The sequence below is a fragment of the Furipterus horrens genome, unplaced genomic scaffold, assembly GCF_987537825.1.
Source record: "Furipterus horrens unplaced genomic scaffold, mFurHor1.1.pri manual_scaffold_10, whole genome shotgun sequence".
Lineage (NCBI taxonomy): Eukaryota > Metazoa > Chordata > Mammalia > Chiroptera > Furipteridae > Furipterus > Furipterus horrens.
In genome coordinates this window covers 77908980-77936213 of record NW_028327180.1, presented here as the reverse complement: position 1 = coordinate 77936213, position 27234 = coordinate 77908980, and the positions used below count along the sequence as shown (strand labels likewise).

Genomic DNA, 27234 nt, shown 5'->3' with positions numbered 1-27234 from the left:
TACATAATATGGTGGAGTCTGAGATACAAAGGTGAATAAGACATAGTCTATACCCTCAAGGAGTCAAATTCACTACTTTCTATAAGAAAAAATTTAAGAAAAGGGCACTGTAAATAAAGACACTCGTCATGTACCAAGTGCCCCAAAGCTGCCATCCATTGAAGTCAATGGGGTGTTAAAATCCCCTACTACCACTATATTTCTGTCAGTCTCTCCCTGTATGTCTATCAAGATTTGCTTTACATATTTTGGTGCTCCTATGTTGGGTGCATACATGTTTACTAGGGTTATATTCTCTTGTTAGATTGTTCCCTTCATCATTATAAGTGTCTTTCTTTGTCTTTTACTATAGCCTTGGTGTTAAAGTCTCTTTTGTTGGCTAGAAGTACCACTACCCCAGCTTTTTTTACTTTTCCATTTGGATGAACTATCTCTTTCCATCCCTTTATTTTTAGTCTGAGTGTATCTTTCATTCTGAGGTGGGTCTCTTGAAGAGAGAATATATATAGGCCTTGTTTTCTTATACATTCGGCCACCCTGTATCTTTTGATTGGAGCATTGAAGCAATTTACATTCAAAGTGATTATTGATACATATTTATTGCCATATTATTTTAAACTATTTACCTCATTGTTTTTCTTTTTCTTTTTCTTCTTCTTAAAGCAAGCCCTTTCATATATGTTGCAATATGGTTTGGTGTTAACAAACTCCATTAGCTTTTTCTTGTCTGTGGAGCTCCTTATTCCTCCTTCAATTTTAAATGTTAGCCTTGCTGGGTAAAGTAGCCTTGGTTGTAGGGCCTTGCTTTTCATCACTTTGAATATTTCATGCCACTCCCTCATGGCCTGAAATGTTTCTGTTGAGAAATCAGGCAACAGTCTAATTGGAGCTCCATTGTGGGTAACTAACAGCTTTTCTTTTGTGGCTTTTAGAATTCTCTCCATGTCTTTAAGCTTTGCCATTTTAATTACAATGTGCGCCTTGGTGTAGGCCTCTTGGGGTCCATCACGATTGGGACTCTCTGCACTTCCTGGACTCATGTGTCTTTTTCTTTCACTAGACTAGGGAAGTTTTCAGTCATTATTTCTCAGGTAAGTTCTCATACTTTTCTTGCTCTCTTTTCTTTCTGGTATTCCCATGATGCAGATGTTGTTACACTTCATGTTGTTCCAAAGGCTTCTTAAGCTCTCCTCATTTCTTTGTAATTCTTTTTTCTTCTTGCTGCTCTTCTTGACTTCCAGTTGCTGATTCAATCTTCTGCTTAATCTAACCTATGGTTTATTTCTTCAAGTGTGGTATTTCTTCCATATATTGCATTCTTTATTTCTGACTGGTCCTGTTTTACAGTTTCCTTGTCATTTTTTATGCTGTTGAGTATGCTTTTAATCATTCCTCTAAACTCTATATCTGATAGATTGCTTACCTCCATTTCATTTACTTCTTCTGGAGAATTCTCTTGTTCTTTCCCTTGGAGACTGTTTCTTCGTCTTCCAAATTTGGCTGCCTCTTGGTGTGTTTCTGTGTATCAGGTAGCTCTGCAAGGAGTCCACTGTAGGCCTCTGTCAGATGATGGCTGTGGCTGTCCCAGGGCAAAGTATTTGGAGCTATCAACAACCCACAGCTGGTGACTCCATCTGCTGAGCCTGGGGGTGTGTGGAAAGAACCAAGCTGTGCACCAAGGCCAGCCTTTACCAGCACCAGTTCCAGGGGAGGGTCAGCTAAAGTCTCAGAGTTCTCAGAGATCCACCTTGGCCTGCAGGCTTTTTTAGGCTTAATTAACGAAGTTGCCTCCTCTTGTACGCCTTTGCAACCTGGCTTAAGCACAACATGGTGGGTAAAGAGATTCCTGCGTGTGGGGCTATTGCTTTCCACCAGGCTGATGCCGCATGGAGGGGAGTGCACTTCCTGAGAAAGTTGGCTTCTGCGGTATGGGGAATGACTCAGCACAGGGATCCTGGTGGCTGACCCTTCAGCTCTTTCCCCAGAGACACCAACCTCAGACTCTCCTCATGAGTCTCTAGTCCAGTTTTCCCACCCTTTGCCGGAGCCCAGGGCAGGTGGCTGCAAATGAATTTTTGTGTGTTGGCCCTTTAAGAGGTTATCCAATCTCTAGCCATCTCTCCCTGGGGGACAGGAACCCTGCTGCTTCACAGTCAATGTTATCTGGGTTCCTTTCTCTGCTCTGGTGCTGTAGGCTGGGGAGCCTTTATTGGGGTTTAGACCTGACACTTCTCAGGGGGAACCCCTGGCCATTGAAATATCCCCCTGGCATTTCGGCTGCTGCCTGTGGGAGCCCAACCAGCCCTCTTGGGCCTCCACACTCCCTACCAATCTTGTTGTGTTGATGTGGTTTCTTCCATAAATCCTTGGTTTAAGGCTTCTCTCCAGTTAATTAATGTTCAGTTGGTTATTCAGGATGATTTTTCTATAATATAGTTGTAATTCCAGTTTAGTCCTGGAGAAGATTAGTGTAGCTTCCACCTAACTCCACCACCAATCTCAGATGTTCCTGAAGATTTTTTGAGTGAAAATTTAAACACATAACTAAAAGAGTTCATCTCTCTTTACAAAAGGGAAATAAAACTAATTAGGCCCATTTGATGTTTGGAAAGTGCATTTCAATAAAATCGTCCCCCTTTAAGGATAAAAATGTATTAATGATAATCCATTTGTATTCTTGTTGGATAGAAGCATTTCCACATTGAGGAGCTACAGCCATAGCAAACACTACAATACTTTTAGAGAGAATTTTTCCTGCTTGGAAAATCCCTACAGAGTCCCATAAAGATTGGGAACTCGTTTCACTAGACAAATTTTGTACTAAGTATGCAAAACCTAGCTGATATTGCAGCATTTTTATTGTTCTTATCAACACCAGTTCTCTGGTTTTATAGAACAAACTGTTAAGATAGGTAAAATTCAATTGATAAAACTTGCTGGATCTTTTAATCCGCCTTGGCCTAAGGCCTTTCCCTTGGTATTACTTAACTGGAGATCAATTCCTCTTGTTATACATTGATTGTCCCCTTCTAAAATTGTTACCGGATAACCTACCTGTGATGCTAGATCAGGGATGGTGCGAACCTGCCTCATTAAGGAGTCCTTCTAACTTACTGCAAAGAAGTTGCAAAGGCTCTTGAAATTAATGCAGGCTTATAGAGCTATCTTTCCACAGTGCGTTCCTAGGAGATGAAGACACTGAAGATCAAGGCCTTACAACCTGGACACGTGGTCCATCAAAACAGTATTCTCCAGCCTCGCTGGAGTGGACAATACTGACTATTGTTAATTCCCGAGGTTGCAACGTTAATAAGTACTGATCCATGAATTTATGACTTTTACTTTTAAAGGCTCTCCAACTTATACCTTATTCACTTGATTGAACACCTGAGCCTATAGGGGACCTCAAATTAGTTATCCAGAGCTTGGCTTTTGCCTTGACAGTTTTACATTACATGCTGTATCTTTGGGTCTGCATTTACTTAGCTGAAATCAGATCATTATGCTAAGAAAATGTTCTATTCTATTAGTATTATTTCTTAAGTAATTATGAATTCTGTTTTTATAAATAGATATAATTAACTCATAGACCGGCAGCTTTTGTTGAAATTCATTCTCTCTCCTCCTTTCTGAGCTTATTCTAATCTCCAACTGTAACTTGTAAACATCTGTCTATAATTGATGGAATGACCCCGTTTGGTCCCAATCAGCTCAGCAACAGAGACTGTCATGCTTAGGAACTATTACAGGTGTAGGTAAAAATTAACAAAGTAAAGTGTTGTAGAGGGAAAACCTCACAGGCAATTTCCTCTAAAGACATGCTTTATGCAAAGTTGAGACTCTAGGAAAGAAATACTAAAGGAAAATAATTACTAGAACAAAAACACATGTGATTAAAACACTCCATGGACTGAAAGCAGGGAGCTGTCTTTGAGGATTAGTCTAAAATATAATGTGCCAGAGGCTCCCCCTAAGTGTCCTCAAGCCCTGCCTGCTCCCTCTGTGCAGTCATGAAAGGGAAGAATGGGACCCAACATGTCACCTCACCCTCTGTACCTCTGCAGAAGTCCTTTCATCCAGAAGTTTCCAAGTGTTTTTGCAAATGTAAATTAACCAGCCTCATTATTACTTCTCTCCACAGAGCTGGTTCATTTCAGTAGCACAGAAATTTACCTAAACGGCCTACTCAAGGTCCTCTGAGAGGTCCTTTGTGGGGTCTGCAAGTGGATGTTCAAAGTGTAAAAACACCTTGCAGCCTCACTGCAGATCCAGACTCATCACATCCTTAGCAAGTACCACTGGAGGGAAGGATGGGTGGATCATCTTCTTTAATCTTAGAGCAAGTCTCCTTCCAGTTGGCCTTTTCTCGGCCTCACCAAGCACCCACATACCTGGGAACCCAGACCTCAGCCTCCCTCCTTCCTGTCTTATCTGCCCCAAAAGCTGAGTGAGGACAAACATGAATTTTTAAAGATACTTTATGAGTCATTTTGATTCAATAAATAGGTTGGCCATATTTTTTTGTTCCCCTAAACTTTTCTATTAATTCAGTGAACAAACATTTATTAAACACTTACTTTGTGGCCACTCACCGCACTAGACACAGCAGCCACCGCAGTCATGCTTCTCCCTTCATGGGAAGCACAGACAGCGAACAAGAGCCAGGTGCTCCGCGGTCAGTGCCGTGAAGATGAAAAATGTGATGGGCTGGGTGAGGCAGGTAGGAAAGGGTGGATCAGGGAAGCCCTCTCTAAGCAGGTGGTGTTTGAACTAAGATCTGTAATGTGAGAGTAAGTCATATTTTTCATTTTCATTTTATTTTCTTTTTTCGCACCCAGCATATTTTCATTTCTTAAGTAAATATCAACCTTTAATATCACACATTAAAAAAACCTTTGGGGGGACCCTTTCATTTTATTTTTTTCCTGAGTAAAACAGTTATGAGACCAAAAGGCCACTGCAGTTTATCCCCAGCCAGGGGTCCACTTCTTGCTCTGACCTCATAAAGCAGCACTGTGATGGGTCCCAAATCACTGCTATATAACCCCCTGGTGGGGCTGAGTTAGTCTTGGTCCGTGAGAGCCCTGGGAGCTGATTGTGGTGACCAGTGGGACGTGGACTAGCTTGCTTATTTTCTCATTTTTCTCTTCTTTTTCTTTTCTTTATTTTGTTTTTGCTTCTTTTTTTTCATTTTGAGTTTTACTTTTTTATTTTACTTTTTAATTTTTATGTTTTTATTTTGTTTTTAAATTTTATTTCTATTTAAAAATTTATATTTTCTATTTTTATTTTATTTTATTTTCCTCAAATTTTTTATATTTTATTATTTAATTAATTTATTTATTCTTATTTTACTTTTTTAAATTTTTATTTGTATTTTATTGTTTTTAAATTTATTTTTATTATAAAATTTTTATTTGTATTTTCTATTTTATTTTTCTCAAATTTTGATACTTTATTGTTTAATTAATTAATTTATTTTATTTTACTTTTTTACATTTTTTATTTGTATTTTTATTTTGTTTTTAAATTGGTTTATTTTTATTAAAAATTTTTATTTGTATTTTCTATTTTATTTTATTTTTGATATTTATTTGATATTTATTTTTTGATATTTTATTTATTTATTTGTTTATTTACAAGCCACCATGTCTGACTTTGTAGCCACCTCTGGGCATAAACAGCACCGCATTGGTAATTACATAATGTGGAAATGCATCAACAAGGGAGCCTATGGCGAGGTGCAATTGGCCCAGCACGTGCTGACCGGGACAGAGGTGGCCATCAAAATCATTAGCCGGCGGGGCATCTCTAAACAGTTTCAGGAGCTGCAGTGCCTCAAGAGTTTATCCCACCCAAACATTACAAGGCTCTATGAGGTTATTACCACCCGAGAAAAACAGTACCTTATCATGGAGCATGTCAGTGGGGGGGACTTATTCGACCATCTACAGGAGTGCAGCCGCAAAACTGAAGAGGAAGCCAGAGCCATGTACAGACAGATGGTGTCCGCCATCCACTACTGTCACCAAAAGGGAATTGTACACCGAGATCTCAAGCCAGAGAATATCCTTCTCGACCGTGACTTGAACATCAAGATAGCTGATTTTGGGTTCGGGAGGGACTTTACCAACTACGCCCTCACCACCTTCTGCGGCACCGTCACTTACATGGCCCCAGAGGTATTGCAGCGTCAAGCGTATGACGGCCCCAAAGTAGATGTGTGGGGTCTTGGAGCCATACTATATAGGATGGTGACGGGGGATGAGCTGGCTGTGGGGGACAGCCCTAAGGAAGTACTTAAGGCAATAAGCAGGCGGAAGCTCGATGTCCCACACTTTATCTCTGCGCCATGTGAAAACCTATTAAAGAAAGTGTTGACTGTTAATCCCAGCCAAAGGCCAACGTTGGAAGAGGTAATGCAAGACCCATGGGTCACCATGGGACCCATGGGTCAGAAGGAGGAACTGAGGCCCTACACTGAGCAGCCCTGGGGGGACATTGATCCCCAGGTGACAAAAACAATGAAAGACATGGGGTTTAAGGAGAGAGACATTCAAGAGTCACTGACAAACAAGACGTACGACAGAGTGATGGTACTATACTTAATACTCCAGACAAAGTCAAACAAGATGAAGGGCCGCATCATAAAAGTCAGGCCCTGCCCTGACTGCGGCCCCGACAGTGGTGCTTCCTCCAGCCGAGAGGTTGAGCCTGCCATTCCCTCAACCGTTTCCCCACCCAGCCTGGAATCCGGCTCTATTACTTCCTCAGCCAGCCTACAAGAGAGGGTGACCGCTCCCCCACCCAGCCTGAAATCCGGCTCTATTACTTCCTCAGCCAGCCTACAAGAGAGGGTGACCGCTCCCCCACCCAGCCTGGAATCCTGCTCCACCGTTTCCTCACCCAACTGGGAAGAGAGGGTGACTGCTTCCCTACCCGGCCTAGAGTCCAGGACCGCCACTCCCAGCCCAGCCCTCCAGCGTGGCCCTCAGGGCTCCTCCACCCACAGCAGCAGCACCGGCAGCGCTGGAGGAGCCCCAGAGGCTGCACAGCCTGATGGTGGAGCCCCAGCCTCTCCTGCCGGCCCCAGCCACGGCCACTGGCAGGGGGTGGCTAGGAGGGTCCTCACGTTCCTTGCAAAATTTATATGCTGTCGGCCGTCCACCAAGCAGCGTCTCAGGAAAACAAAAGTAAACCCAATATAGTAAATTGTGGACGGCCGAGGCAGGGCCCCTTTCAGACACTGGGGAGAAGAAGCCGCATTCCCTGCATCTTATTTTATTTTCAAAATCTATTTTCTGAGTCCATTGGGACTCAGGCCACATGGTTGCAGTGTCTCCCTTCTAATAAAAGCCCTTAATTGGACTTTCTTGGCTCCGGGTTCTTTCTTAATCACCTGGATTACCTAACAGATACTACTGGTGCCTTTCAAGCTGCCATCTCGGTGCTGGAGCTCAGAGGGAGTGGGTCTGAATAGGTGAGTCCACATGTGGGTTCTTTAAGAGGAACTGCTTGGGGCTCCACCAGTTTCTTCCACCAACTCAATTCCTGCTGGTTTTTGCAGCCAGAATTTGTGGGGACTCATCTTCCTAGCACCTAAAGCCTGGGCTGGTGGGCCTGGTGTGGGGCTGGGGGCCCCTCACTCCCGAGACATCCCTCCTGAATTTCTATCCACCACACATAGGTGAGAGACCAGCTTGTCTGCATCTGCATACCTCCTACCAGTCTGGATGGATGTGGTTTCTTTAACTTCGTAGTTGTCAGACTTCCATTCAACTATTTCTGATGGTCCTGAGTGATGACTGTTCTATATTTTAGTTGTAATTTTGATGCAATTGTGCAAAGAGGTGAGCTTCTCTAATGGAGGAGCTGATTTGTGGAAGAAGGCACCTTCTCTGCAAGAAAAGCCTTCAATGACCAGGGGAAGCTGGAGACCTGAGGACACCTGGGTTGGGCTTCTATTTGGGGGCTACAGGAGGCAGAGGAATCTAAAGCAGGCTGCCTATACCCTCCGGCCTGAAAGAGAAGTGGGAGGGAGGGTAAGGATGGGGGCATCCTTGAGGCAGGGGGGTGACCATGGTGCCTGGTAAGCTGCCTTCTTGAGCCCCTGGGTGCACAGCCCTCAATCACATGGGTCTCATCATCGCCGCCTGTTCTGTCACTTCCCTGCCTGGACTGGGATGAGCCGCCTCTAGATCTCCCACCTGTGTGCTGCCTCCCACTGTGTCAGGTGTCACTCTTCCCCATACTCTCCACTCCCTGAGTCAGTGCCAGGCCCTCCCCTGCGGTTAATATATAAAATAAAAAGAGCTCTTGGTGATGTTACTGAGAGCCACAGCAGGGTGGGAAGGAGACTAGATTTCAAGATATCTGTGTTCTGCCCACAGATTTTGGAGGACTTCCCCACTAGCGTTTTAAAACTCTAAGAATGCCTGCAAGAGAATAGGGTCACCTGGGAAAATCAGTTGGCCTAACCCAGGAGAGGGAGGACTGAAGTAGGCCACTTGTTTAATAGCTCGGGGGCAACCTACGTTATTTGCTCCTCTTTTAGAGTAAGAAGAAATGAAGAATTGTGGTGGGCAGTTAGACAGACATGAGCAGAGCAAGGATGGTGGGCCAGGTACAGAAGGTCACCAGGGCGGGAAGCCCTGGGTGCCTAGCAATGGGCAAAATGGGTAAAACAAGGACCTCAGCCTGAAGGTGACCTTTCCTCCCCTAGCACATCACTGGTCATATGGTTTAGACCCTCTGACCTTTCATCTGTAGAGATAACATGCAGGCCTCAGTTGTGTTTCAGCTCCAGGCCCAGAAAAGCAGCAAAAGCAGACACTGGGACCAGCTGCACTGACCAATGAGCCCCTGCCCTGGCACTGAAGTGAAGACCACCACCCTGAAAGGACATACCTGGAAAGCTGGTGAATATTCTATTGAGATCCTCCCCTGGGACGGCCCCTAAAGTCCCCGCCCTTAAAGGCCCTTAGGACAGAGGACCCAGCTGGAGGTCTCCCTGGAGCACTTTCCCCACCCTCCTTCCTCCACGCACATTTTCCTCGCCTCTTTTTCCTAAGCTCCAAGGGCCCTTCCTTTGCCTCTGTAACTTGTTTCCTGAGCCCATTTCTTCTATGGCTCACTTCTTCTGCCTCTGTGACCTTCTAAATAAAATTTCTCTTTGAGTTTGAGTCCTAGTTCTGAATTCTTTCCTGGCCAGAACTCAAGTACCAAGGTTGCTGAACCAAGGTCCAGTCTGACTCCACCTGTGTAACAGCTGGTGCCATTTGGCCACCAACAGAATGACAACTAAAAATAAATAAATAAATAAAAGGACATTTAAATAAATTCAAATAAAACAAAATATAAATTTATTTAAATAAATAATAGAACAAGTAAAATTTATATTTCTAGCTCTAAAAGTCAACTCATCTTTACCATGTGGGGAAATATAAGCCTGACATATTGTTGCCTTTTTACTTTTCCTAGTTTGATCTAAGTGCACAGCATGTAATTGAAGGAGATGGAAGCAGTGTTAATCTGTGAAGTGGATTGGACCCCTACAATCCCCTAGATGCTGGATATAAGAAATCGTTGACAAATTACTTTAAGTCAGTTTTACTGAACCATTAATAGAGCAGAAGACTGATTTGAATTTCAGTTCCAAAATCTAACATGAAACTCTACAAATCCCAAGAAAAAATTTTTATATTAAAATTATATTAATATTTTAGTTTTGTTTGTAATTCTGTATGATAAGAATGTATAACCTGTGCAGGGACTGACTGGTTTTTAAAAGGAAAACATTTATTTGGTTAAAACCATCTTTCTACTCAGTGTGCTCTGAGGAAAATAGTTTGCCAACAGAATTCTAGAAAACAGTAAGAAATCAGCACAAAATTTGTATTCAGGTTAATTTAGTTAAAAAAATCTATATGATTACCAGTTTGTTAGTCCTTCTAAAGAAGAGGATGAGACTTAAAACTAGATATTTCTCAACTCTGAAAGACTGTTTCATATTTGAGAACAAAATAGTTCTCTTAAGTCAGAACAGTGATTTGTTAAAAGCAACCTCTTCTCTTTCTTTCTTTTTTTTTCTTAAGATAACTTTAGCCCACCTTGGAGAGAATATAAGTCACATGTTAGTTAGCAAAAAGTTAGAGGACTTCTGGCAAGATGACTCCTAGCTACTCAGACTGGTCAGCTTTCTTCAAAACACTCACAAGTGCTGTTTTACTGGTAATTGAGGGCTTTGATTTCTGAAATCTGGATGGAGAATCAAACATTGTCTTTAATTTTCATTTTGTTTCACTATAGCTCATCCATGCCTTACTATATGATTAGTACCTCTCCTAATTTAATAAAAACCAAGCAGTGAGTAGGTAAAAAAAAACCATAATGCACACCAAATTGAATGTATTATTATTTTTTAAATAAAGAATTTTCTTTACTTGTTTTGTGTGTGTGTGCGCGTTAGTGTATTCCTTAATTTACTGTTGTAATTATACATGATCTTCCTACTTTTATGCCTTTCTACTAGCATTAGTGTTTGTTGACTCACTGCTTTTATTATGTGTTTGCCTTTGCCAGTTTGCTTTGTGTTATTTTCTTACCCATATTTTTATTTTCTTCTTCTTAAAGAAGTCCCTCTAGGACTTCCAGCCAAGATGGAAGCCTAGAATGACACGCTCCATTTCCCTCCACAACTAAGAAGGAATACAACTACCGCAAAACCAGAAAAAAACAGAAGTTTCAGAAAATAAAGCTACATGGAAGTCCAATGTACAAAGTTATAAAGAAGTGGTGCTTGTCCAGATGGGTAGGAGGGGCGAAGCCAGGGCAGAGAGGTCAAGCTGTGCTGGTGGCAGCAGCTGCGGCGACAGCGACAGCTATGGCAACGGCGGCAGGACGGTGGTAAGCACAAACACCCATATTTAAGGGGAGGCGAGAAGTGCCTGGGGAGCGCCCCTGGCTGCAGACCAGACCCATCAGCTTGCGATTTCAATGCTGGGGAAGGCAGACCCCCATTGCCTCGGACTGTGAGGGCCGGAGGGGGCGGGGGCGGAGGAGGAGGCTCCCGGTCTCTCAGCAGAGAATGAATGGCAGGAATCCGTCTTGGACCCCTGCCCCCCACACAAAATGCCACAGCGTGGTGAGAAGGGTCGTCCGGTAGTGATGAGTGCTCAGGCCTCCGCCCCTTATAGCGTAGGAGGTGTGACAGCCCCGTCCAGGAAGCAAAGGTAAACACAAAACTCTCAGGATGGAAGAAATCATGACAGAGATCCCAGTGACACAGCTGACCAGCCAGCAAATATGTGATCTAATGGATCAGCAGATAGGAAATCTTTCTGAGGCAAACTTCAGAGCTTTAATTATAAGAATGCTTACAGATCTGACAGCAGATCTTAAACAAGACAGGGAAGGAATGAAGGTTAGTCCTGCTGAAATGAATGAAAACACATACAAAACAAATGGTGAAGGAAAGAAAACCAGAGTGGAAGGAACAGTCAACCAGTGCAGAAAAAGGAAACAAAAAGTGAGGAAAATAAGGAGAGGCTCAGAAACCTATGGGACAGTTATAAGCGGGACAATATCGAATCATAGGGTTGCCAGAAGGTGAAGAAGAAGAACTAGAAAATGAAAAAGTATGTGAAAATATAATGAAGAACTTCCCTAACTTGGGGAAGGAAATAGACTTCCAGGTCCAGAAAGCACAGAGAGTTCCAGAAAAACTGGACCCGGGGAGAACCACACCAAGACACATTACAATCAAAATGTCAAAAAATTAAGGATAAAGAGAGAATCTTAAAAGCAGCAAGAGAGAAGAAGAGAATTACGTACAAAGGGGTCCCAAGAAGACTCTCAGCTGATTTCTCAAAAGAAACTCTGCAGGCAAGAAGGGACTGGCAAGAAATATTCAAAGTAATGAAAAAGCAAAAACCTACAACTACGATTACTCTATCCAGTGAAGCTGTCATTCAGAATAGAAGGGCAGAGAAAGTGCTTCCAGGAAAAAGTAAAACTGAAGGAGTTCATCAGATCCAAACCACTGTTATATGAGATGTTAAAGGGACTTGTTTAGGAGAAGGAGGATCAAAACTATGAACATTAAAATGAAAACTGCATCACAACAACCAACAACAGAAGCTAGGGAATTGAAACAAAGACAGACTAAGTAGGCAACGAGAGTGGGAAAAGAATTATAGGTATGGGGAAGATTTTAGGGGGAGGTCAGTGGGGAAGGGGAAGAGGGAGAAGGGAGGGAGGTGGTAGAGAAATTAAGAAGCATAGTAGGAGGGAGTGGAGTAGACAGGAAGATGTTGAGAAGAACTATATGCACAACCAATGGGCATGGACGAAAGTGGGACAACTGGAGGAAGGGGGTCACTTGGTGGAGGGGAACAAAGGAAAAAGAAATTGGGACAACTATAATAGCATAAACAATAAAGCATATTTAAAAAATAAAAATAAAAAAATAAATTAAAATAAAAATAAAATTTAAAAAGCCAAACACATAGGAAAAGAAATCAGATTTGTGGTTACCAGAGGTGGGGGATTGGGAGAAAGAGAAATGGATAAAGGTGGTCAAAAGGTACCATCTTCTAATTATAACATAAATAAGAACTAGGGATGTAACGTAGAACATGGTGACTATAGGTCGTCGTCGGCAGCCGTCCGTCTCGAGAGACGATGGTGTAGCTTCTTAAGAGTCTATCTGCACCGCCGAGAATGGCTGTGCAGTCCGACTCGGGAGTGACATCGTATCTGTCTCCTCCCGTGTTGAATCGACATCTTGCGATGACGCTGAAGCTACAGAGCCTGGGCAGGGTGATATGGAGGGTCTGCTGTTGCCCATGCAGCAGACCCCCCCTCTCTTCGCAGCTGAAGGGTCCAAGGGAAAGACGGAGTCAATACAGCTTGGCTTCAGGTGCGCCGCAGGAGTTGCCGGTGTTGACTACATCGTCAAACCGCCTTAGGGACTCCGGCTCCGGATTTTCTGTCAGGGTTTACTCCCTTAGCCTTTCCCCTGAAGAGGTATGCCGCAAGGCAGCGGAGGTTTTTTGGAGTCAGAGTTTTCCTTCTCTGATGTACCCTGACTGGAAGATCGAACCAGCGACACTTAGCTCGCAGGCCGACGCTCAATCCACTGAGCTAAACCAGCCAGGGCCTGGTGACTATAGGTAACATTGCTGTATATTTGGAAGTTGTTAGGAGAGCAAATTCTAAGAGTTCTCATCACAAGGAAAACCACGTTTCCTCTGAATCTTTGGTATTTTATGCATTTGACACCTTATCTTGAAAAGGATTCTGGGCTTCTCTGACTGCAAAAGGTTTCTACTAGACATGTTAGGGACCCCACATGCAAATTTTGTCAAGTTCTCTCTGGGAGGAGCTACGCATGCTCACAGCTTGGGGCCCTTGCTGTTCCTCTGCCAGGAGCTGTCTCCTCCCTGTCACCTGAATGCCCAATACCTTATTCCGTCAAGTGTCACCTTACCAGACAAGGCTCACCTGACCACCTATGTACAATTACACTGCCCATGTCATTGCTCCACTTTATTTTTGTCCTTGCACCTGCTCTCCCCCAACAACCTTCTCTAATGACTCTGCTCCCTCACTAGACCAAAGCTCACTGAGCAAGGAGGGAAGGCAAGGGCATTTCGTTCACTACTGCGCCCCATTACCAAGAACAGTAACAAGCACATGTAGACTTCATATCAATCACATGAATGCATCTTTTACCAACTCAGTGTTAAAAGTTAAAAGAATGAGAAGACTTCTGAAATTTCTTAATGGGATAAAATGCTCTATACGTGAGTAACAGCCATCAAAAGTTAAAAAACACACTACCTCAGCAAGTTCACCTTGAGGAGTTTATCCTACAGTCTCGCACATAAACACAGAGACCTATATTCAGTGCTGGTCACTGGGGTACTATGTGTCAGAACGAATGACAGAAACACCAGAAGTCCGTCTGTAGAGACTGGGTGCAGTGCTCTTGCATCCTATATAAGTAACCAGAGTCATACAGGAAACACTAAAGCAGCTCTACATGCAGATTCAGAAGCACTGCCAAATTAATAACTGCAGCAGCTAACATTTGTGCCACACTGTTCTAAGTACTTTACACGAATTCTCTCTTAAGCCTCCAAACCACCCATTTTACAGGTGAGGAAACTGAGATACCAGAGAGGTCAAGTCACTTCCCAATGTCACAAAGCCAGGAAATGGCAGAATTGCAATACAAAGCCAGGTGAGCTGGGATCCACTTACCAACACTGCCATTACGCAACACTGCCAAAACAGTGGGTAACATGGTTTATCCATATATATAAATGCATGTAGGATTGGGGAAGGCTTTACATATCTAACATGCTTTTACATGCAGAGCCTTTTGGAAAGGATACCTAAAAACTGATTACAAAAACCTGTTGCGGGGGTAGTGGGGTGGACTGGTGGGAGTAAGATTTTATTACCGCTTACTGTTGCACCACCCAAATTCTTATACCTATTACCTAGTCAAAAACACATTATGCAAATATTCATTGAGTCACTGAATTCTGAGTTTGGAATGGACCCCATCATTTTATTGGAGGGGGTGTAAACTGAGGCACAGACTTGCCTGAGGCCACCCAAGTAAGAAGGCAAAGCCCTAAGGCACTACCAGGGATCCAGACTCCCAGCTCCTGGCGGGTTTTGCTGCCTTCTCTATTCTCTCCCCATTTCCACTATAACCGACTCAGCTGTCACAACTAGAGACTTTCAAAAACTTCCAATAACATAGAATTGGGGGGAAAATTATGATTTGGAATTCAAGTGTTGACACTTGAAAAATACCAACTCCCTTTCAATGCAAGTACTTTAGCATGTTACTAAGGCTCTCTCTAGCTGTCTCTGCAAAGGTTATTTTCAGAACATTCCACTTAAACCTGGAGATGCAGGGTTCTCTGCTCTTTCTGGGAGCTGACACCACAATTTACATTAAACAAATGTTTTGAAAATTAGCTGTTCATGGTTCCAATTTCAGCTTCCCCCAGGGTTTAATGTTAGCCAAATACTTGTACAGTAAGCAGACAATGTGTTTTATTGTGTGGAAGAAAAACAGACCACCAGAACAGACTTCCTGCTTTTGTAATCAAGGGAAAAGTGGAGTGTTCGAGTGATTATTGACATATGGTTATTAGAAACACTGTTCCAAATATAGCTACTAGGAGCTAAAGACACACACACACACTCCTCTATATTTCAAGTCCAAAAAGAAAAAAAAAAGGCCTTCCTAGTGTTCGGTCAATTGGAAAGTTCAGAAAGTCATAAGCAAAACTCTAGGAATCGGGGTGACAGGGAGCAGGGTTCAGCCCAGGGTTGCGGGACACACTGGAGTCAGGAGGCTACACAGACACCAGTGAACAGCAGGCCTGCGGGAATAGGGCCCTGGCTCGAGCCACAGCTGGGGAGCGGCGAGGCAGAGGGACGCGCTTCTGTCCTGTTGGTCCCCAGTGCCCAGCACCAAGGGACCTGCTCTGTGGGCACCTTGCTCCCTGGGGTCTATTATCAACAGATGATGTACTTGGCACCTTCTTCTCCTTCAACGTTTAAAAGGAGTTGCACATGCACTTTCCCCTGCCTTCCCCATCCTGCTCCTCCCTTCATCCGCAAATGTTGAAAGGGGGAAAAGAGACAGTTCAATCTGCTAATTTTATGGTTAGCAGGAATGAGAATGGAGCGTTCTGTGAATTCCTCGCCTGGCTCCACGCCTCCTCCAGGACTTGTGAGCTAGGTGGAGTGCAAGAGTCTGGAAACAAATTTACAGGATGCTCTTCAATACAGGGTTTCTCTCTCAAAGAGCTGGGAGTGATTCAGAGCCCAGTGGGGTGAGATGGGGGGAGTGAGGTGGGTTGCCCATTGGAAAGAGGGATTTAGATTCTGATGTTTCGAGGAAGCATTTGTTTGCACCCAGAAGGATGTACAAAAAAGAATAGCCTCTTCCACCTCAGCTACAAAAGGCCTGCAAAGAGTGTGGATGTCAGGTTAGAGGTCAGAGAAGGTGCCCCCATGTGGTGAAAGCCAGTCTGTTTGAGGCACAGACACAGCAGGGACCAGAGCTTTGGACAGCGTCAGATGAGGGGACATGCTGGGAGGGTGGCAGGTATGTGGCTCTGGGTTAGGACCCCTGGAGTCCGTCCTAGGAGGTGTCCTCACCATTTCACCGTGGTGAGAGGCTCTGAGCTCCAGTAGGAAATGTCCTGACCTGCATCATTAGGCCCAATGAGTCACTTCCAAGGAGTGCTTATTGAGGGGCTTACAAAATAGCAAGGGCGCCTTCCGCCAGAGGTAATTTCCTCCTATTCCGGCTGGAGGCCAAGGGATGACTCCTGAGGGGGCACTGCAGGGCCAGGCAATTCCATTTATCAAAATCAGAGCTTTAACTGCTCTGTACCTAGTGTGTTGGCCCTGGAGCCAAATGCGACAACTGCTGAGAGGCAGAGCCCCGCACCAGAGGGACACACTAACGGGAGGGATCCTCTCACCACAAAGAAATCAGGAACCATGACATAATCTCATTCCAAGTTCGGTCTAGCAGGAATCATTCTAAAAAGCAAACTGTCTTGGACTGTCCCTGCTGGAACATGCTCAGAGGAGGACAAGCAGCCATGGCAATGCAACATTGCTTCTGAGAGTGTCAGGGGCAAGTGGGCAGCTGGCACCTCTGGGCAGGCAGGACTCAGTGGTAGCTGTCCATAGCATGGGGAAGTTCCTGTACACACAACTCACTTCCACAGGCATGGGCATCCCCCTGAAAGGCCAGGCACAGGGTCCTTTGATCCTGGTCTGCCTGCACCCTCCCCACATCCCACTTGCCTGCCCCTAAACTGTGTCCAGACTCTGGGCCACTTGAGCAGGACTAGACCCTCTGCAAACAGTTCCCACATGTTCCTCCACAGTGCTGCACCCCATCAGTGGGTGAGCGCTCAGCAGAAAGGGGGCCCCTGCTTACCCCCCGATCTGTACTGCCCGGCCGTACCCCCCACGCCCCTACCAAATCACATACCTTGGATTTTCGGGCCCCCTTCTTGCCTCCTGCTTTCTTAGACGCAGGCTTCTTCTGGGATGGAGACTTGGCCTTTTTGGCGGGGGGCGGTGTGATGATGGCTTCCAACTTCCCTTTGGATCCTCGTTTCTTTGCTAGCAACTCCGGGTGGATGTTTGGTAACACCCCACCGCTCGCTATGGTGACTCCTTTTAGCAGCTTGCAGGAAAACCAAAGTAGCAAATGATGAGCCAGTCCACCCTGCCCTTGACCTTTAAGAAGTCAGCCCTATCCATCCAGGCTTTTGATTTTGGTTGGTTGAGCTCCTCCCTCCATGGCATAAACAAGGATGCTGATGGGACCCAGGCTCACTACACAGGGAACAAATCCTCTGAGTCCCTCACTTGAGAAGGGGGGGGCGTAGATTTCAATGATATCTTTCCTCTAAGGAATGCCAAATACCTTGTTTCATCCCTGCTCCCTACCCCCAACAAGGCCTTCAGGAAAAACTGCTGTGGGGGCAGGGAAACTGTTAACAGTCCAAAATGCAGCCCACACCTCTGATGGCCAGCCAGACACAAATATCACTCTGCCAACAGCTCTGTCTCTCAGGCAGCATGACTGGCTGCTCATGGGTCTGGGATGGGGTTGCCACGAGAGCCCCTTACCTGATTCAGCTCTTCGTCGTTGGCCACGGCCAGCAGGATGTGCCGGGGCGTGACCCGTCCCTTCTTGTTGTCTCTTGCTGCATTGCCAGCCAACTCCAGAATCTCCGCTGTGGGGAACAGAGAAGAAGAGCATCAGAGGACCACGTGCATCCTCCTGGGCCCCAATCATGGTGCTGGGAATGAGCACAGGCATCAGTTTCCGAAGCAGTTACCCTGAGGTGGGAAGATGCAGGTGGGCTGCCTGGCACACTCTCAGTGGGGTCACAGAGGGGTTGAATCAACCCCTTTGTTTTGGAGATGAAGACACTGAGGCTTACAGAGGAGGAGACCAGCCAAAGGCCCATCAGTAAGAAGTGGTAGAGCTGAGATCGGAACTTATTCGACAGAACAGGGCTGCCAGCATTTGGCATGCAGGTGTCACCTGGATCAACACTGAGATGCCAACGGCATGGCTCCTGAGAGTGAACTGTGCATATGTGGAACTGAGCAATGGGTCACGCATTGGCTCACAGGGCTTCAGGGGGCAGTGACATAGTACAGGAGTTTAGTAAGTCTCTGTCCACGAGTCCATGTTGATGGCCTGCACACTCAGATTCAAAACTGGAGGGGAATGACTGGACTCTACAAAGTCAACGCCATAAAAATATGTATAAAAAGGGAAGAGCCCTGGCTGGTGTGGCTCAGTGAATTGAGTGCCAGCCTGTGAACCAAAGGGTCAACAGTTCAATTCCCAGTCAGGGCACATGCCTGGGTTGTGGGCCAGGTCCTCAGTTGGGGGCATGTGAGAGGCAACCACACATTGATGTTTCTCTCCCTTTCTCCTTCCCTTCCCCTCTCTCTAAAGATAAACAAAATCTTCAAAAAAATAAAAATAATAAAAGGGAGGGAGAGCAATGGGGGAAAATTGGGACAACTGTAATAGAACAATAAAATATGTATAAAAAGAAAGAGGTAGAGTGTCTGTAGTAGATTAAAAAGAGGCTTAAGAGAACCTTCCAACCAAGATGGAGGTGTAAGCAGACATGCTTTGCCTCTCAAAATACACATTTACCTCAAAACAAGAAATAACCAGAACTACCAGAAAAATCAAATTGCATGGAAACCCAACAAAGAAAGACATAAAGAAGTAATACTTATCCAGACAGTGCAACAGCTCTACCTAAGACACAGAGGCAAACACAGAGGCTGTTAAGGTGAGGAGACAGAGAAGTATGGCCCAAAAGAGGGAGCAGATCAAGGCTCCAAAGGGAGATAGCCAACCTAATAGATGAGGAGATAGCCAACCTAACAGATGCTGAGTTCAAAGCCCTGGTGATAACGATGCTCACAGACATGACTGAGTACAGCAAATGTGTAAGAGAAGAAGTGAAGGCTACACTTAGTGAAGTGAAGAAAAATCCACATAAAATCAATGGTGAAGGGAAGGAAGCTGGGGTTCAAGTCAACAATTTGGAACATAAGGAAGAAATAAACAGTCAACTAATACAGAATGAGGAAACAAGGATTGAAAAAAACAAACAAAAGAGGAGAGGCTTAGGAACCTCTGGGACAACTTTAAACATGCTAAATCCGAATCATAGGGGTGCCAGAAGGAGAAAATAAAGAGCAAGAAATTGAAAATTTATGTGAAAAAGTAATGAAGGGAAATTTCTCTAATTTGGCGAAGGAAATAAGACATACAAGTCCAAGAAGCACAGAGAGTCCCAAATAAGCTAGATCTAAAGAGGACCAAACCACGACACATCATAATCAAAATGCCAAAGATTAAAGAGAGAATCTGAAAAGCAGCAAGAGAAAAGCAGGGAGTTAGCTACAAAAGAGTTCTCATAAGACTGTCAGCTGATTTCTTAAAAGAAACTTTGCAGGCAAGAAAGAACTGACAAGAAGTATTCAAGGTGATGAAAAGCAAGGACCTATAACCAAGATTACTCTATCCAGTAAAACTATTATTTAGAATGGAAGAGCAGATAAAGTGCTTCCCAAATAAGGTAAAGCTAAAGGAGTTTATCATCACCAAGCCATTATTATATGAAATGTGAAAGGGACACATTTAAGAAAAAGAATATCAAAACTATGAACAGTAAAATGACAACAAATTCACAACTATCAACAAATTAATAATAAAAAAAAAAAAACAGTAAGCAAACAACCGGAACAGGAACAGAATCATAGATATGGAGATCATGTGGAGGGTTGTCAGTTGGGAGGGGGAAGGAGAAGAATGAGGGAAACAGTGTAGGGATTAAGAAGCATAACTGGTTGGTACAAAATAAACAGGGTGACATTAAGAATAGTATAGGAAATGAAGAAGCCAAAGAACTTCCATGTACAACCCATGGACATGAACTAAGGGAGAGGGGACTGCTGGAGGAAAGGGAGGTGACCAGGCAGAGGGGGGCAAAGGGGATAAAACTGGGACAACTATAACAGCATAATCAGTAAAATATATTTAAAAACAGAAAACAAACAAAAAAAGAGGCTAAAGAGACATACTAACCAAATACAATGTGTAAATCTCTCATGAGATCCTGATTACAAAAAATGCTAGAAAAGCCACTTTGGAAATAGCCGAGGAAATCTGAATATAGACTGGCTATTAAGACACTAGGGAATTATTAATTTTCTTGGGTGTGATAATGGTATCACCACTCTGTAGAGAATAGTTTATTCTTAGGAGCTACATGCTCAAGTATTTAGGGGTGAGATGTCCTGAGGTCTGCAATTTACTCTCAGATATTTCTGAAAGTCTATGGAGTAAAGTAATTGTGGTGGAATTTTAATAGTTGTTATATCTAGGCAAGGAGATAGAGTGTTCCTCTTTCAGCATTCTATAAATTTGGTATTTCTCAAAATAAAGAAAAAAAGCTAGAGGGATACAGCCTGACCCAGAGCTGGCTAGGTTCAGGGCAGGCTGTCACCAGACAAGACACCGCTGCACCGAAGATGCGGAAATTAGGGAGGGTCCTTTGTGTCCTCCTCCGCGGCCCAGTTCTCTCAGTAACTGTCAGCCTCATCACTTCGTTTCTTAATGAGAAACACACACTATCTCAAAGTGTATCTTACAGCCCCACTTCTGATCCTGCCCATGCCGTGGCCCTGTCATGATGTCCTTCCAGCCCCCACTTCAGGGCTCACTTAAGCCTAACCTCTTCCTGGTACTAAAGAAGTTCTAGCATTCTAGGTTATGTTGGCAACACTATATGTCTCTGGCAATGTCACAACTCAGAACCATTATAAAATAAGCAGAGGGAAAAAAATTCTAGCTACATGAAAACCGTGTATTTAAAGTTTACAATATTATATGGTATTCATTATGAAGAGGTACTAACAGCTGAACACAATGCAAAAAATGCTCAGTGTATGAAGCTGAAAAGCTGCTTGGCTCCTCCTAGTTGTAAACTCTCCTGTTGGGGGTGGGGGTGGGGTGAAGAAGGTCTGTCACAACTGCAACAGCAGGAATTCATTTACTCAATAACCACAGCACTGATGACCGAGGACATCAGAGGCACCTGCCTGCGTGATGCTCCCTGTCAAAGCCCCTCACCTTGGATTCCCCATGTGACAGTCACTAGAGAGAGGCCTGGGGGAAAGGGGAGAGCACCGGCATGTCTCCCAGGCTCACCCATTAGTCTCAGCAGAGCTGTTCCCCAGCAGAGCCCTTGCCCAAGGTGGAGGGCGTGGGGGGTGGCTCACCTAGTAGTTTCACTGAAGTGCCCTACAAGAGCTCGTGGCACTGTGTGTCAACCCCCGGCCGAGAAGGACCTATCTTAGCCAAGCAGAGGAAGGTGCCTGAGATTCCTAAATGACCTTGGGCCTCAGCAGCCATGAATGCAGAAATGCCTGCCTGGCCAGCCCAGCTTGCCTTTCATTCTGCCCTGTTCCTGGAGGAGGCAGCACATCTTCAGTGCTATTGTCCTGTCCTGGGGGTAAGGGCAAAGGAAGGAGAGCCAGTCACAGCCAATGCTGGGCTGGAGCCCTTGCGGCATGAGCGTGGGAGAGGGGCAGCTGCAGTGAGGACCGGTGGCCCGCCTGGCTGACTTCCCCCCACTCAGCCCCCGGTGGCCCCCTCAGCCCCTCCCCCCACTCCCCTTCCCAGCCTACCCCCACTTCCTGAGGCCACAGGGAAGCACAAGCCATCAGTGCCTGCAGTGTGCCAAGGACGTTCCACCTGGCCCCAGAGATAAACACTCAGTGGTACCCTCAGCCCACTCCTTTGGCAAGAAGATCGTTTGAAATTTCGGTTTCTCAGGAAGGCAGAGGGGCCATTTCCTCTTCCTGCCTGGAGCGTCAGTGGAAGGCTCTCCCCAAGAGAAGGCACAGTGGCCGTTGGTGGGGGGAGGAGAGGAGGGATGTGGTCTTTTTATTTTTGGCACTGTTGCTCATATTTGTGCAGGGACGATGGTGACGAAGACCACAAAGAGCTGGGGGGTACGAGGGGGTCACCAGACCTGGGTGTGTTTGGCCCCCTGATTTGGGTAGGGGACAAGAAGTAGATAACACAGGGAAATAAAGCAATGGAGTGACCTGTAAGTAGCACCCATGGCTCAGCAGTCTGAAGATCAGTTCTCTAGGAATTCCCCCAGACTTCCATGAGTTTTTTCCCCTGCCCTGAACTCTCACTTTGTGGCTGAAACTTCTAAAGGCCTGAACTTCTGTTGGGTGACTGCAAGGACTGGGCTCACTTACTGCTAACTAAGCAGTGGATTTGGGGATGCCAGATGGGATCCACCTGGGACTGACAGAGAGGTGGTGGAGTGGAGGCGCTGGGGGACATGTGTGCAGCAGGACGAGGAGGGTCTCAGCTTCTTGGAAAGAGCTGGGCATGGCTGTCATTCAGCTGCCTTTTTCACCAAGGAACCAGAAAGTCCAGGACTCCATCCTTTCTGCAAAACTCCAGCTCACCTTTGAACTCAGCCCTGTGGGGCAGGAGGGAAGCTGTGTCAACTGAGGATAAGAGGAGCAAAGAGCCACACTTCACCTAGAGCTGAGCAAAAACCTTATCTTCTGTTTACTCCTGAATGCTTGCCAGAGGAGCAGGTACCATAGTAACACCTCCATCAAGGGACACAAAGACAGAGCACCTCAGAGACACCTGTTTTTGAGAAGTGTGTGCATTGCCTGACCCAGCCGGGCACTGCAGTTCACAGAGGGCTGGGCATTTTACAACAGCCCACGAAAATAGAGGAGAAATCTGGTAACAAAAGCAGGAGTCCAGGGTACACACCCACCCTTTTGTCCTCAGTCTGATTTCAAAAGCCCGATGCTAAAGGCTTTCCTGGCTAGGAGAGAGGTGCCTGCTGCAGGAGACGGGGAGGTGCAAAATGACAGCAACTGGACAAGACGAACAGTCCCCATCTGCCTTCCAGGAGAGGTGTCCGCTGCTGAGGGACTGGGACAGGGTGCGCACCACCAGAGATTTCCTGATTAAGTTTCTTTCCTAATAAGTGGCCTGGCGTTTGCAAATGATAGCAAGGGCTAAGTCATGGGAGCCCAGGCTCAGGGCTGGACATGCGTTCCTGCTATTGCACCCAAGCCCGCGGGGACGGGCCAGAGGCAGCATCAGCTGAATGGACTCCATGCCTTCCCATGGGGGAGGTTCTGTGCATCTCTAAAACAATTTTATAAATCTCTCTCTGGTTCAAGAGAAAAGGAATTCTGAGAACAAGGACCAGGAAAGCACCAGATCTACAGACACAAATTCTTTTTCCATGGTTTCCAGAGCTCAGCGCCTGCATCCTCCCTTGGAGGGGGTTTTCAGGAGCCATGGCCCTGGGGGCTGTAACCAAAGCAAATGGGATCCATAAGAAACCACAGGAGGAAACTGAGAAGAGCAGTTAGAAGAAACAGACCCCTTACCAGTTTCTCCACCCCACGAGGCAAGACTTCCAGGCCGGTGACAGTCTCATTTTGGTACCAATGAGCAACACGAGGCTGGATTGGGGTCTAAAGCACTTGGGGTCAGCTCTGGAGAGGACCCTAAGTGTGGTAATGTTCCCTAATTATAAACACTGCAAAGGGGACATGCTGAACGAACAACACTGGCCAGCTTATGCACTTTTTTTTTTTTTTAAGATCTTTTTGCTTGTTTGTTTGAAGATCTAATTTGCAAGACACCCCAGCATCTCTGGCTCCCACTCCAGTCTCTGGCAGGTAGGGAGCCACTGGCTCCATCCTTTGGGCCGGCTTGGACCAACGATGCGACCTTATTCTCCCCTCAGAGCTGTACGCCTTGGAGGGGCACCTTTGGGCCCTGAGGTCCCCAACCTCATTGAGCACGATCATTTTAAGGCCACCTGACAAAATTCTCACAGCCTTGAATAACAGCATTTTTTGGCAGCCTTTCCAGCTACAGACCAGCTGTCTGAACATGAATACCTTTGACAGGTCTACTTTCCAAGTTCACCCAGAGACCAAAGGCTTAGAGCCTTCTTTTTCCCCCTCCAAACATCTTGAACTGAACCGTATCTGTTGTATTGAAGCATTCTGTCCATCTTTCTTCAGGGATATGAAGTCATGGTTTGCAGAATTAGACTCCTAACAGCTAGCAGGTGATGTGTGGAGGCTGCGCCAAATTCTAAACACAAACCTTGCAGAGCAGAGAGTCGGGGGCTTCTACAGAGCTGTTTGAAGCGTCTCCTCCAACAAAAGAAATATTGAGAATAACAACCAGAAATCAAAGAAAAGCAAATGTTCACATAATCCCAAGGAGAAAACAGGTATTTGCTACAAAGCCAACAACATGACAAGGAATCTGTTTATTGTAATTTCCTCCCAGTCACCAGGCTTCCATCAGCAGTTCACTGAGTTCAGAACTCTTTTCCACCATCCCCGAGGCCTTAACCCAATCAACCCCAATCGGAGAGTGCTGCTAAGTTTCCTGTGTCCTGCCTACACCAGTTTCCTCTAATTCCCTCTGCGGCCCCAATCCACTGGCTCATGTCCCACCTTTTCAGATGAGTGGCAGGGTCTGCAGCCTGCTGAGCCATCAACCTGGAGCTCCAGGGCCTTGCTTGTGGGCCAGAGCACAGCTCTCTGTCTGCCTGTCCCAGGAGCCTCAAAGGTACCAGGGCGTCCACAGAGAAAAGAAAACCTGCAACAGTAACTGAAGGTGATGTTGTCTGTGCAGAGTATAAGGTATTTCATAAGAATGAGTCATTCTGTTGCTTTTCTGCAGATATTCCAAATCTGATATAAAACTTGTCTGCTGCTGTTATGCACACATTACAGACCCCTCCTCAGGGCCAGGGGTCCAGGGCCTCACCTTCCCCACAAACTCTCCCAATAAAACACAGCTTCAGTGGGGAGTTTCTAAAGTCAACTAATTGTTTTTTTTAATTTCAAAGTTTTAAAAAAATGCATTATACAGATTAACGAAGAGTAGTAGTATGATTCTTGGCAAAATTACCTCATCTAACCCACCAAGGCAGTCCACTGAATGAGGACCTTCCCTTCTGGAAAGCCTTCCTCTACCTTCTTCAGGTCTCAGGAGCACCTGTGTAAGCCACCTCTGCCATCTGTCTGCGGTGGAGGGCAGGTGCCACCCGCACACTGAGAGCACAGCTGGGGTCTGCTGTCACACAGCTTGAGTATACATCCCGGTGCCTGCACTGAGCTGCGACTCATCAACACACACCTGAGCCTCGGGTTCCCACTCTATAAAAGGGGGATGACAACTGAGGTCGCCTCTAGGCTTATGAGGATCAAGGAATTACCAAGTTATATGCTGAGAACAGCAGGTACATGTATGCTACTATGACTGAGACTACAACCACACACTTGATCTTTTAAAAAGTATAGTGGACTTGGTTTCTAGGGGAAAAAAACTAGATTTCCTTTTCCTTAGTTTTCCCTAACAGGACAACTGGCTGACTGGCTGGCTGGATAGACGGATATGTGTGAGAGCCAAGCAGAGGAGGAGAACAGCAATATATTTAGAAAACCTGGTGTTTCCTCCCCCAATAGTTTACTCTTTGCTGTTACACTTAACAGTTTACATGTGTTTGAAAAATGCACTTGAACCTGATTAACCTCAGTGCTGCCAGACCTGCCTTGATAGAATGCAGCACCCAGGGTGGCCCCATAGGCCGTCTCTGCCGTGGGATGGGGTCTGACCCCAGCAGGGTGTGCAGGGGCAGGGGCAGGACCCAAGCCGCTGCTAAGGGAGCACAAGTCAAGGCAACAGGAAGGAAGGTGGGAGGCGGAGGTGTCTGGGGAAGGCACAGAGAAACCTGCTCTAACCCAGGGCCCTCTGCCCCACCGGTCACTTGCTTTCAAGGACTCTAAATGAAAATACAAGGAGATGGTTAATACATACGTATGTTTGTTTTGATATGGAAAATCACAGCCATTTGTTCTTAATTCATCTCAGGAAGGGGTGAACAATCAGAGATGTCTGCTAAAATGAAATGATTTGAAGAGTGTAACGTGAAGAGGAAACTCACTTAAAGAGCCCTGACATGGTGCCATTTCCCAGATGGACGTTTAAGGGGGAACACGTTGCAGAACAGTGCACACCGTGGTGGGCTGCCACCATGTGGGAGGCAGCTGCGCTGCCTGTCATCGGCGCTTACACACCCGTTCATCAGGACGTGGCATGGCTTTGCCTCCTGGAAATGAGTTGGGGATTAGACCAGAGGGGACATTTTGCTCTACCCTCTTGTGTGGTGTTTGAGTTTATCTTGTGCACAGTCTATCTTTTCCAAGTGTAAAACAAAAACACAGTGTAAATGCGAAGAGGCAGCCACACTATATGCCATCCCACTGGCCTGCTCAACTACGGGGTCGCAAACACCCTCCTGCCCTGACAACAGTCCCAGCCTGCTTAACCCTGCTTCTTTTAAAAAAAGCTCTGAGCACATGAAGACTTTTCAGATTCCTTTCTAAGTAATTTTTTTATACTCACTTGAGGACATACTTATCAATTTTAGAGAAAGGGGAAGGCAGGGAGAGAGAGACAAACATCAATCAGCTGTTTTTTTTTTTGTTGTTGTTGTTGTTGTTTTTTAAATATTTTATTTATTTTCAGAGAGAGGGGAAGGGAGGGAGAAAGAGAGGGAGAGAAACATCAGCTGGTTGCCTCTCGTGCACCCCCAACTGGCATGTGCCCTGACTGGGAATCAAACCAGTAACTGTTTGGTTCGCAGGCTGGAACTCAATCCACTGAGCCACACCAGCCAGGGCTCACCTTCCTCTTGTATTCGCCCTGACCAGGGATACCCACAACCTAGCTATGTGCTCTGACCGGGCATCGAACCCATGACCTTCTGCTGTACAGGACGACGCTCCAACCAACTGAACCACCAGCCAGGGCTCAGGTTCTTTTCAAGACTGGTTGTTTTTAGAACAAATCGTAGTGTGTCATAGCCAGAGAAGCCCCCAAGAGGGACTGCCACTCCTGGGGTCATCTGTACCAGCCCTGCCCAGCCCTGTCTGCCCAAGTGCATTCCTGATGCTGAGGGCCACTTGTCTAATGATTTGCCTAAGCTCTGTTACCTGTAATTTCACCTCACCTCCACTAAGGGGACAATGAAGGACATTCAGAAAAAA

At 45.6% G+C, this 27234-nt stretch overlaps 1 protein-coding gene across 4 annotated transcripts in view; it reads right to left on the bottom strand.

Annotated features, from left to right (window-relative positions):
• MACROH2A1 (macroH2A.1 histone) overlaps window positions 1-27234 on the bottom strand; it is a 95199-nt gene that overhangs the window by 43290 nt on the left and 24675 nt on the right. For all 4 annotated transcript variants that reach the window (XM_090288292.1, XM_090288290.1, XM_090288291.1 and 1 more), the window contains exons 3-4: window positions 17689-17795; window positions 17042-17239 (exon numbers count right to left, since the gene is read on the bottom strand). In XM_090288292.1, the coding sequence (XP_090144418.1) occupies window positions 17042-17239; window positions 17689-17795 (305 nt within the window). The remainder of the gene's footprint in view (window positions 1-17041; window positions 17240-17688; window positions 17796-27234) is intronic.